Source organism: Anomalospiza imberbis, chromosome 7 (genome assembly GCF_031753505.1).
Source record: "Anomalospiza imberbis isolate Cuckoo-Finch-1a 21T00152 chromosome 7, ASM3175350v1, whole genome shotgun sequence".
NCBI lineage: Eukaryota > Metazoa > Chordata > Aves > Passeriformes > Viduidae > Anomalospiza > Anomalospiza imberbis.
In genome coordinates, this window is record NC_089687.1 from 5,413,221 (window position 1) to 5,425,941 (window position 12,721).

Here is a 12,721-nt window from a genome sequence, read left to right on the forward strand (position 1 = left end):
GTGAGATGGGAAAATATGTGAGGGATGGGATTTAGAAAATATGTGAGGGATGGGATTCATCTCTCAACATTCCTCTGTAACCCAGGTCTTCTGTGGGCCACTCAAACCTCCTACACTGACTCTGGAGCCCGAGCATTTCACACTTGGAGCAAAGTGTCAAACAGCCACATCTTTGGAGGCTTTTATGTATTTGCATTTTTATCATAGTGTTATCATTCAGTTCCATCCTGACACTCAGTCCTGCATCTGAAGAAAAAGGCAAAGGTTGTTGCTCTTAATACTCTTCCTCCAGCCTTCCTCCCCCTCTGCTGGTCCCCCAGGCTGCTCCATCCTCCCAGCAGAGCCAGCCCATCTCCTGCAGCCCCTCCCTCCCCACTCTGACATGCCAGGAGGGATGTTCAGGCAAACACTGTCTCCTTCTTACAAAGTGAAGACATCTGAGTACCCAACGTGTGTATCCATCAGGCAATTTTTGGCCGAGTCTGAAATGCTGCTGGCAGCTCCCAGCTGTGACTTTTGGCTTGTTTTATCTCCCTGTATCCATCCCCACCATTGAAAATTCATTTAATGCTAGAAGGACTGGTGTCAGGTGTTCACTGTTGTGTTGTTCACAGTGAAAATAATTGTTCCAAACATCCCCTACCCACACTTGACTACACCAACCTTTTGTGGAGTTTCAGGTTCTCCTCTTATTCGGTTAATAACTGTGGAAACTGTGAGAATATTTTCTGATATTTTTATGCAGGTTCTCCATAAATTTTTTTGCACTTTTTTTAAATTTTTTTAATGACCTTTGGTAGTGGGAAAAGGAGAAGTCAGTGTCATTCTTTTTTTCTGAATTCTGTAAGGTCTTGTCTTGGATGGGGAGAATGGGAAATACCTCATTGTCTGACCTGCCATCATTTGTCTTCCTGAAATGAAGGGAGCCATATCCAGCCCAGGGAAAATTCCTACTTGAGACAATGGGAAGCTTCAATTTCATCTTTACCACCCTCAAAGGCTCCCTTTGATTAAAACCTGTTTAGGAGAACACAAATAAGGGATAAGCAAATCTCCAAAACTTACCCTTTTCTTTTATTGCCCTGAATACCTTCCACTTACTTTTTTTTTTCCTTTTGTTTTCTGTAAACAAACAACTAAAAAAGGCTGGACTGATTTTGGAAAACACTCTTTGTTGGAAATTGGGTTTGATTACCTATATTTTGGCAAGGATAAATCTCACCCTTCAACAGATTTCAGAGCTGTGCCTTTTAGGCCAAAACTTAGAGTCAAAATCCACGCTGGACCCCAACCAGTGCACAGAAACTGCCACAAATAAATTCAAAAAATAGCACAGAAAGCCACAGAAAAGTAAAAATTGTGTACTGTTAAAAACATTTTTTTCCATTTCTAGGAAACAGATCTCTTATTAAAAAATATCAGAAATACTGGACTTGGAGTCTTAGTGATCTTGAAGGAATATAATCTAAACATCAGTGAAATTAATGGGAAAACTTCCAAAGACTCCCAAAGGGCTACAAGTCAGGCCTGTAAAATGGCTCATCCAATGAGAGTGGTAAAACCAGTGATTCTGCAACAGCAAAATCCAAAATCAAAATTAGGAACAAAGATTTAGAAGTTTCTTCTTAGGTAACCTATTTTTTTTTCCTCAATAAATTCAAGAATAAAACTCCTTGAGTAATGTAGTGAAGCCAAATGAACAACTTTTGAAACTCTTTGGCTATACTGCAAAACATCTTTAATGGCTTGGTGTGTGCTTTTCCATGAAATGCTCCTCGCAGTGATTTGTATGGAATGTTTACAGACTTGCATAACATTCTCTCATCAGATAATTCACAACACCCTCACTTAAACAAGCAGACACAAGATATTTAAACTTGACAACTCAAAGAAGAGGAGTGCTTGGCAGGTATGGAAAACACTGAACAGGGGGTAGGGATGCAATATTTTCTAAATAAAACACTATGAGTGTAAATATCAGAGTATAGGATGCGATTCAACAGCAAATTCTTCTTGTTTTGCATTAAGGTGGCAACGTGCATTGTCACACAACAAACTGCTCACACTGAGTAAAAGCAGGAACCATGTGGCAGCAACAGGACACCTTGAGAGACCAAACTTCAGAAAAATGTGATGGTGCTGATGCCTTTTTGGGGCTACCTGAAACAGAGGCCAGACAAAATTAAGAGGAAAAAAAGCAGTTCTATTTACTGAAGGGCCTCCAGGTACATTTTGGGCAGATGAAGCCCCCTCAGGGGCTACACCCAAAATGGACCACAGGTACAGGCTTTCACACTTTTGTAAGTTTGGTCCTTTGGCATACTGGGGCTTAATCTTCCAATTACAGCTTCGGGTAATGAAGTCATTTAGCCCCAGTTTGCTCCCCCACAACTCACTTTTGTTTCCATCTCCCAGGGCCTGAGACATGAAAGTGTCCTTGATTCTCACGCCTAGAGAGGAATTGTGTCTGACCAAAATGTGAAGACAGCAGCCAAGACTCTGTATGGAGTTTAGAGCTATACATGAAAGAATTTCAGGATTACAAACACATGAAAAATACAAAAGCTAAAATCCTAAGGCATCAGAGCCACCTGAGTGATGGAACTCTGCTTCAGTGCTCTGTTCTGTCACTCTGGCTGCTGCGGTGACACTGAAAAGCCCCCCTCGCGGCTGCTCTTTATTTTTGTCTGCCCCGATCAGCTCCCGAATGCCCGGCTTGGGCGTCTCAGCTTTTCGTCGGGGCCGGGGCTTGCCGCAGTTTCCGGGCGCTTTTGCTGTCGCGCTCCGGGGTGGGCTGTTGGCCGCGCTTTGCCGTCGGCGCGAGGGAAGAAACAAAGAGGCAGGGAATTCGTCCAAATCCGTCCGCGTGGCGGCTGGATGCTTTATTGCCTGCGAGAGCTGCGATGGAAAGGCTGCAGCCGCTCCCAGCTTCGCACGGACGCAAATGGCCTCGAGCATGCCGAGGAGTGGGATCAAATAGGGAAGGGACAGGGCGGACGGGGAGCCCTCCCGCCCAATGGGTACAGACATCGCGGTGATGACGTGTACTACAGCGACCAATGGGAACACGGCAGGGGCGGACACGAGACTTTGGGGTGAGTGGGACCGCGAGAACGGGAAGACGGGCACGGAAACCACAGGAGTAGGGGAAAACCCGGGGGATGCACGAGGGTACAAAGAACTGGAAAACTAACAAAGGAAAAACCCATAATGTGAACCCAAACCTGGGATGCAACACCCCCTCATTTCTCAGGCCCCTCAGATGTGACTGCAGTGATCTCCACTCAGTGCTGGCTGTCTCCAAACCCTGAGGAGCAGCACATTGCTAGCCCCAGCTCCTTTGGGATCAGCTCCCACAGGAGCACAGGCTGTCCTGGAGCTCAGGGGGACAAACCCCGGCAGCTGCGGCTGCAGCAGCTGCAGGGACACGTGTGCTCTGTGTGTGAATGTGAGCGTGGCTGGAGGGATTCCCTCTTGGAAATTCTGGCATTAATGACACATTAAGCCCTCTCCAAGAGAGTGCATTGAAAAGAACGAAAGAAAGGCGGGGGAGGAAAATTTAAAAAAAAAAATGAAACAGGCAGCAGGCAGGAGGGCTGATGGCTTTTCCTGCAAAGTTTAGGACTTCAAAAGTTGTAAGCAACTGCAGATGCAGGGATAAAAGCTGCCTCGGACACTATGCAGCAGCCCTTTCCCTCCCATCAGCGTCCCCGGCTTGTTGCCTACCTCTGCTGGATTCCCTTGCTGGCCATGAGCACTGAGCCAGCGACATCAGGTAAGGATTTTGTGCTTTTTAATTACCTGATGGTCGTTTGGGGGACGGAGTTCGTGTGTATTTGCTACTGAGATGATCTTGTTTACGTTTACTTTTGAATGTGGGTTGGAGTGACAGAGGGCTGTTATTAGAGAGTCTCTGAAACAGGATGGAAGTAAGGTTAAAATAAACAACTAAAGTAAAGAAGGAGGTCACAGTGAAAGCCAAGCACACTTTCAGCACATGATGTATATTGATCATTACAAGAGATTCCCTTTCCTTTGCTACACTTCTTTTTTAGCAAAAAATAAAAATATTAAAACCTGTGAAAATTCTTACTTCCTACTAGAAAAAAAAAAAAAAAGTCCAGTTATTTAAGGAGTATACATAACATTTTCCCATAAATGGAATAAATGAAACAAACCATAAAAGAAAAAAAAAAGGCTTTAAAATAACATTCTGTTCCTCTAGGAAAAAATTATATACACCATATATCAGAAGAACATTATAGATTAGTTAATTACACATATAATAATCATACACAGCTCTACAGCCTCTGGCAATAAAAAGTTCTTGAGTAATTTCTCTAGTACTGTACACATTAAATGTAAGTCTTGTTTCACTCTAGCAGAGAGTTTGAAGGGGACATAGATTTCACATATGTGGCTTGTTTATACAGCTTTATTAATTGAACACAAAACTACATTGAGAATCATGTTAGACATTATTCAGCTAGTGAAAACTGAGTTAATAAAAGAAACTGAGAAAAGCAAAGAGCGTAGTGCTGTGAGTGATTATGGATTCAGCTGTGGCAAACTCTGCAGAGGCACTCCCCCTTAAAGGAAACGTGCTGTAATATTTTGCAAAATTTAATTCTAGTAGAGTCCCAACTAGTCTTAACAGTGACTGTCAGCCAGCAGCCATTAGCTCTATGAAGATAAAACAATTTAGAGCCCTCCTCACTTGAATACCAAAGGGTCACCCAGAAAGTTTTGCAGGACTAAACTCAAAGCAAATGACCTTATTGCCTTTATCTTCAAACAATGCCTTTAATTTCTGAAACCTTTTGAAGGGTTGCCAGTTTTATGGAGTGTAGCAGCAACTTATCTGATAGAACAGGCTTTTCATCAGGGGGAAACCACCTTTTAACTCCTAGTAACTAAGAAACTGTATTTGCCACTGTATTTTTCCTACTGCAGGTAATATATATCAACATATTTATTAAACTGGGAACACAAAAGAATCAAGTATTGTGCTGTCTCTTAGGTGATGCAGAAGGATTCATCAGGCTTGTTGTGTGGGTTTTTTTTTTCCATAAAGTGAACTTGAAGTAAATGAAACTGCTAAAAAAAGTTTACATTCTGATAGATTGGATTGTGACACTATAAGGATATTAGGATATTAACAGAGCCATATGCTGTTTACTTTTTTACTGTAATAAACCTACTAATCCCATAAGAATTTAATGGTGAATAAGAAAGATCTTATTCAAGATACCAAAGAGCACTTTGCAGATGCTTTGTTAAAAAAAGAAGATTAAAAAGTAATTTAAAGACCAAGGAAGAACTTTATCATGTCTGCACTCTTATTTTAGGTAACAAAGCTCCCTGTGACTGAGGGAATTCTCAATACTTGGGTTTTTTGCATCATTTCCCATGACTGAGAAACACAAAAAGGTTACCAACAACACCTGTAGCTGCTCTCTATTACAGGACTAAGCATCAGGGACAAAAGCAACTCAGTGAATCATAGATGTGGGAGGGCTGACACAGCACAGCTTGTCAGACTTTTCTGAGATGAAATTCTGTAAATAAGTCAGTCAAGAGAAAAAGGCAATTGATTTTTTTACAAAGGTATCTTACAGAAAAACATATATCTTAAAATAGTTGCTTGTAACATCACCAGCGAAAAGGAATTTCTCTCCATCCCCTCTGGAGCCTTTTTATAATGTACAGCTGAGAAAGTTTTTAATTTGGATATGAGTTTCCTGCAAAGGTACCCTTGAAGCTCCCAAAATCCACTGGGGCTTCACTGCAAGGTGTTACATATGTAGTAAACTCAACTACAATTAATTGTTTGCAAGTTTACTCCTGTGGGTTTCCCTCAACTCTGAAACACAGAAGAAGGAATTTGAGCATATCCAGAGGTGGAGAAAGAGAAGAGAAAGGATGGTGTCAGGGGAAGGTGAGGTGCCTACAGCCAGCATGGAAAGATGGTGTGTTTCCAGTGACCCAAGTGGTCTAATTTAATTTAAGAAAGTAAATGGAAATAGTCAAAGCATGGAAAATAGTCAAAATGGAAATAGGCAAAAACCACTCAGTATATCTTGCAATTATATGAGCCCTGGTCTTGCTTTGTACAGAAGAATGAAGTGAAAATCAGAGTATCTAACTTGCTTTGTGCTCTACCCACAAGCAACCCATGATTCCTCTGAGCTTCTGCTGTAAAACCTGAGTGCCATGGACTGTCCATCCTGGAAACAAAAATTCCCCATGAATATTTCAAAAGGAACTAATCAAACTATTCAGGATTTTTCCCACCTGCTTCAAGTATCTGCCAGAAGTGACAAACTCTCCCATCCCTTGGTCAGGCTCAAACATTCCACGCAGGTCTCCAGCAACACCCTGGAGCCCCAGGGCTTCTTCCCTGAGCAAAGAGGGGTTTGACCACCCCAGGGGATCCCCAGGATCTGGAATACCTGGAAAAAGCTTACAGGGATCAAGCTCTCAGGCCACGAGTGGGTTTGGTCAGACCATTCCTGTGCCTCTGGAAATAGCCCTGGGATTAATCTGGCTCTGTGGCTTTGCTCTGTGGAAAGCACAGCAGACATTTACAAACAAACAATAACCCCCTGAATACTTTCCTGTGGAAGTAGAGCCAAGACTCCTGGCTATGCCAAAAAGATAGTAACAAATTCTAAAGGGAGAGGAACAACCTTTACCTTATGTTTCTCTCTCAACATCATTTTTAATCATCAAAAGTCACTTACAGGCTAATATTTTATTTCCCTCTCATTACATTTTGTCATTATCAAATACCACTATAGCTTCACTATCTGGAATTATCATGGAGTCCCAGAACAGTTTGGGTTGGAAGGGACCTTAAAGATCACCTAGTTCCAACTCTCCTGCCATGGGCATGGTTGCCACCCACCAGACCAGGCCATTGGCCGAAATTGAGCCAGTTTGTATTTTTTAAACTAAGATTGAAATCTGAATTTATCTGATTTTGTGCTGTCAAAGGGAAGCAGGGGCTGCCCAGTAATTTCTGCTTGCTGATAACTTGTTTGTTCCACTCTTTTTTACCAGAAGGACAAGGGCTGTGCCATTTCAGGGGAAGATCATTCATAAGGAAGGCAAAACTGGGCACTGTTGAAGTCTAGGGATGAGGGAACCTCTGTCACCTTAGTTTTGACTGTCCTGGCCTGTACTGGTGTGCCGCTACTGGATTTTAGGACTTTGAAATTTTCAGGGAAATAATTTTTTGCTTGCGCATTTGCTTTTTAATCTTCTGATGAAAATTAATTATTGCCTTCAAAGTTCTACAGGGTTAAAGATATGTTTGGTGTGAGAGGGCTGCCTTTCAGCTGCATCTCCCAAGGATTTGCCTATTTCCCATTGGCCTGACAAACGTGTAAGCTCTTTAAACCCCTTAGCAGCTATTTACTACTCTGCACTGTGCTGAAATTGAGAATCAATTTATTAGACACTGCTCATAACAGTTTAGGACATTCATGGCCAAAATGTTTCCTTTAATGGTCCAGTTCCTCAAAGTTATTTTGTCTCAGAATGCCAAACCTGAAGAAGTATTGTGCACATCCAACTTCCCTGGCAATCGATAGGAGCCGCGAGGAGTCGAGACAAATCAGTGTTTACTCCTGACCTGACAAGACAAATCACTGTGGAGAGGGAGCATCATCCCTCTGCCTTACTGATGGCATGGGGACCTGGAGTGCCTCAAGGTCATGAGGAAAACCCTCTGGTGAGGCTGAGATGGGTCCCAGGAGTCACAACCCAGCCCCATCAGCTCTGGCACGGCTCAAAACTGGCACAAAAGCCAACGCAGTAAATTGGAGGGCAAATAAAAATGCTCAGCCCCTCGCCATCCTCCCTGTGAAGTCTGAAGTCAAATGGCCACACGCAAACTCAAGGGGGCACAAAGTATTTCTGGTAGGTTTTGGTCTGCTTAATGTGTTTTAGGTGGCCAGTACTTGAAATTCCCCCCATATTCCCTTTGTTTTCAATGAGAAATGATCCATTTGCCTTCCAAAATGCTCTAAGTTCTTTATCATACAAATATAGCAGGAGAGCAGAAGGAAAAGTTAATCCTGAATTAGCTTCATTCGAGACAGAATTTCTTTTCCAATTGTTCCTACTTCTTCCTAGACCACTTCTGTAGCCTATTAAAATAATTTGAGCTTTGGAAATGGCTCTTTCCTCCAGATACATTTCCTCCCCTTTTTTTTGTGCCACAGGCTTGCTGCCTCAAAAGGCTGGGAGCATTGTGGAAGTCCCATTATGTTGATTTTGGACTGGGTTTGTACTGACTCTTTGAATTTTTTGCTGGGATAAGTCCTCAAGGCAGCCAGATTACTGATTTTGTCTAAATTTTTTTTCCCTGGAAGGTGTGTACTGACTTTTTTGCTACTTACTAGCTGGATGAAGTGTCTTGTCACCTAACAGATGGAAGTCTGGTCTTGAACATTGCCAGTCCACTGCAGAAATGGATATTTTCTTTAACGTGCTTTGCAGCACGTTGCTTGTTTAATGATTTTGAAGTTTTTTTCCAAGTAGTATATTTTACCTTCAGTTATGACCTTTATTAATGTCACTGTGGCAGCTACATTATGTGTTTTGCCTCAGGTAGAGATTATTTAGGGTGAAATCTGAAAATGTGTGGATTAGATTGACGAATATTTTTATCTGCCTTTGAAACAGCAATAAAGCCACGTGTTAGTGCAGGCAATTGTTTGTGCAGCTTTTCTGGGAAGAGTTTTCTACGTTAAGCTCTTAAGAGATTTACTTAATGAGAGTATGTACTCATTTGCTTCCTTCTGACACATCTTATTTTGATTATTCTGACGTCTATTGCCTTGATTGCTGTGTGCACACTGCATGGCATCCACGGGGAGCCACGAGGGAATATTCTACATATTGAAAGGGAAAAAAAATTGATTGCCTAATATAGCTGAGGGATTGTAGTAGTCTGCTCTGCTCCTTTTGCTGGTTTTATATTAATTCATCGATTGAGAATGAGTTTGCTTATTCCCCTATTTTTTTTTTTTATTTTTTTTCTACAAAGCAGCTTCCAAGAGCTGGATAGCAAATTATCTGCCTACCACAATAATGTAATGCATCTCCTGTGGTAGCTGAAGTGTTTTACAACTCAACTGTCCCTTGGCAGCTTTGTGTGCTGGTTCAGTAAATGCCCCCTCCTGCAGTATTTGCTAATCATTTCAGTAGCCACTGCACTTCCCCCAAACTGGAGGGTGCCCCAACTCTTCCTCCTCCTCATTCTAATAAGAAGAGGCAAAATATCTCCCAGCTTTATTTTCTCTCCATTTTTTAAATAGCTGATCAATTTATGTTCAATTTGCCTCAGAAGGCAAAAGTTTGTGGAACAAAAATAAATCTAGAAGATGTTTCAAAGACAAGAGGGTTCTCAGATGTTCCTCAATAGGTCTCTAATGAGTTTAATGGTAAATATGAAAAATTACTTGGGATCTAAACAAGTTAGTTCCTTTACAGAAAGGAGCCTGTCTTATGTCAACACTTTCTTCCTTCTCATCTCCATTTGAGATTGTAATTTGCTGATGCTTGACCATCATGCACACTTTTCATGGAATTTTATCTCACTGACATCCTGCAGGTCTGTATGAAGAGCAAAGGAAGGTAAAATTCAGTCAGTGGCTTCTTTAACACCTAAGCTAATGTCTAATAAGTAAAAATTTCTTTAGAATTAGCATTATTAGACTTAACTGCTGATCTAGTCCAGGTACCAGATCACAAAGATGATTCAGAGATTACTTTAATCTTCTTTGTCCCTTTCCCCCAATTATTTACTTTACAATCAACTATGGGCTTGCTATAAAACTCCTTGTCTGTGACTCAGCCTCCTTCAACAGCACAGCACGGATGCTTTGATTCACTCAGGCTACCTTATATTCAGCTCTGTTCTTAATGGACTAGAGGCAAAAAATATATAAAAATTCACAAAGCCATTTGCTCTGTTTTTCTATTAGATGTTAAGATTAAAGCTGGCAACAAAGACAAAAACAGGATGAAATCTAATTAAATTGTTGGTTTTCTTTTGCAAGAAATAGAAGGAAAATGAAAAGAAGGCTATTTCCTACCCCACCGTACATGCAACTCCCTCTTCAAATGCTAAAATACATGGACATTTGATTTTCTGAACATGTATAAAGCAGAATAAAGGTCAAAGAAATCTATTCTTTTCCCTTAGCTAGCCCAGAAGCACCCCAGAAGTTTTTGCATCCAACAGAGTGTTGTGAGTGCCAGACATCCACATCCCGTAACCTTCCTGAAACATTTGGGCTTCTTTTCTCCCATATTATCCTTCATAAGTCTTGCTCACAATTGTTAAATATACAAAACCTCCAGTTTCAGATAACTTTCAGTCTTTTGCCAGCTTTAGTTTTTTCAACTGATCATGCAGCAGAAATTCACTGGGAAAGCTGGAATACATCACAGCATTCCCAGTCTGGAGCAAAGATGCTTTTGGGTCCCCTCCCCTCCCTGGGGGTGGCTTCAGGGAAAGGATGTGCTGTGCCATTGCCTGTGGGCTCAGCATCTGCCCACACAAGACTCATTTGTGCTCCTCAGAGGAAGGAAGCTTTGGCAGTTCCTTGGGGGAAGTTCAGTCTTGGATGGGGAAGGATGAGGTTTGGCTTAACCCCTGTCCCTGGTGCGTGCTGCATGGGGCTCACAGCACTGATGTCCTCAGGACAGCTGCACTGGGGCTGCAGGCAATCCCAGCACAACCCATGCATCTCCCAGAGGAATTTCACAACTCTTTTCTCCTCTTGACATGATTGCTGCCTTACAGTCCAAACAGCTCTGACACAAATCATAAATCTACTTACTGCCCACCCCTGTCCCTCGCTGCTTCTCGGCCTTTCCCCAATAACTGATATCTTAATCAGGAAAATCCCCCACAGTTATTCCTGCTGCTTCCTAACGTCTGTTAGCCACGAAGATTTCTTGTTCTGTTTGCTATTACCTCTACTCTGCATGGGTGTGGAGACACATTCTCTCATTAATACACCTCTGACAATGATATTCATCTGCTGTTTCCAAACAACTTCATCTTCTCTCTAGATCTGAGCTTGCAGCTTTCCTCCTGAGAATACCAAGCAGCCCCATTAGGTGCTGGCAGGATTTGAGGGGACATGGAGAGCTGTCCTTGGTCAGCCCCACACTGCTCCCAAGGCACGGAAACCCTCACAAGGGAAAAAACTGTGTTGGAAGAAAGCAGGAGCTGCTTCATCACTCAGAAAAGCTGGAGGTACAGACCTTAAATACCTGATTAGTTGGAAACCAATCAGCTCTGGAAACAAAAGATGTGGGGTTTGTGGTAGAATCAGGTTTTACTTTTTAAGACCCTTAGATGACAACTTTATGTTGCTTTCAATGGAGCTAAACTGAGTATGAAACGAAAACACTGCAGTCCTGAAGAAGGTGGCCACGTGGAGACCTAAGCACAGGAAACATCCCTCTGTCCAGAGTTATCCCTGCCTCATGCAATTCTCACAGCAATTAGTGCTGCAGGAATGCTGCAAGAAAAATTACAGCCACAAAAATAAACCTCACAAATCCACCCATTAAGGGGAAGGGCTTGCCTCTGAATTCCATCACTGCTGTTACAGCCCAGCTCCTCACTGTGATTATCTGCATGACAGCTCACAGGTTATATGACTGCCCAAAAAGCTCCTACTTCAGCATGAGCAACCACTGCTGGTCCACACAGAGAGCTTTTCTTCTGTCTGATTGCTTTCACAACTGCAAACATTTAAAAATGTTAATACTTTTCCCCTGAGACACAACCAGGAGAAGCCCAAAGAGTTAACAGAAAGTCTGATATTTTGTTGATCACTGCTGACAGGAAAGATGTTGTGTTTTAGGATACAGGAACTGGATCAATCTCTTCTGTCACAGACAGGTGCCCTCAGAACTGCTCCATCGATTATGCCAGAGAGAATATCTTATCTGAACTGCTTCACTTTCTATTAGTAATTAAATACATCTTGAAATGAGGGCTTTGGTGTCAGTCTCCCATGTGTTCAGTAAAGGGATAAATACCTGTGATGGACAGCAGCCTCAATCATTCTATAGCATAATGCATATATGCTATATATAAAAAATAATAATAAAGCAGTTCTGGCATAGTTAGATGAGTAAACAGACTAATCATCAATTGATCCATACATGTTATTTTGGTCAAAACCTTATGCCCAAGTGCATGACCCTTCAAATTCTTCCTTGCCTAACATAAAACCTTCACCCACAACAAAATTTGCTTTCAAATTTCTATAAAAAGTTTCATTAACGTCATGCAAAATAAACAAAACTTAAAATTCCTGACCAGCTCTAACCAGAGGATACTTTTTTTTTTTTTTTTTTATGAAGAATGAACAAGCAGAATAAAAGGGGCAATAAATTTCAATTTTAGCAATGATACTTGTTTGTGAGTCCCCAGCAATGCAGAAAGGAGTGATTTATGTTCATTTGTGCTTGGGAAGCAATGCTTTAACCAATTTTCAACTTCTTTTTCTAATCAGAGGTCCTTTTATGCCAAAAGAAAGCCATGGACTATCCTGCATTCCCTGTTGTTTTATGCTTAAGGGAAGGCATAAGGCAACTAGATATTTTACATAAAGAAAAAAGGATAAAAAGAACCTAATTTCTAATTTACAAAGAGTGTAATTTTGCTTAAGGCACAGGACTCCTT

The 12,721-nt window shown here is 41.7% G+C and overlaps 1 protein-coding gene across 1 annotated transcript in view; it reads left to right on the top strand.

Annotated features, from left to right (window-relative positions):
• The first annotated feature begins 3,439 nt into the window (after positions 1-3,439).
• LOC137476814 (von Willebrand factor D and EGF domain-containing protein-like) overlaps positions 3,440-12,721 on the top strand; it is a 173,023-nt gene continuing 163,741 nt past the window's right edge. Inside the window, exon 1 of the mRNA XM_068195162.1 lies at positions 3,440-3,775. Coding sequence (XP_068051263.1) covers positions 3,679-3,775 — 97 coding nt within the window. The 5' untranslated portion in view covers positions 3,440-3,678. The remainder of the gene's footprint in view (positions 3,776-12,721) is intronic.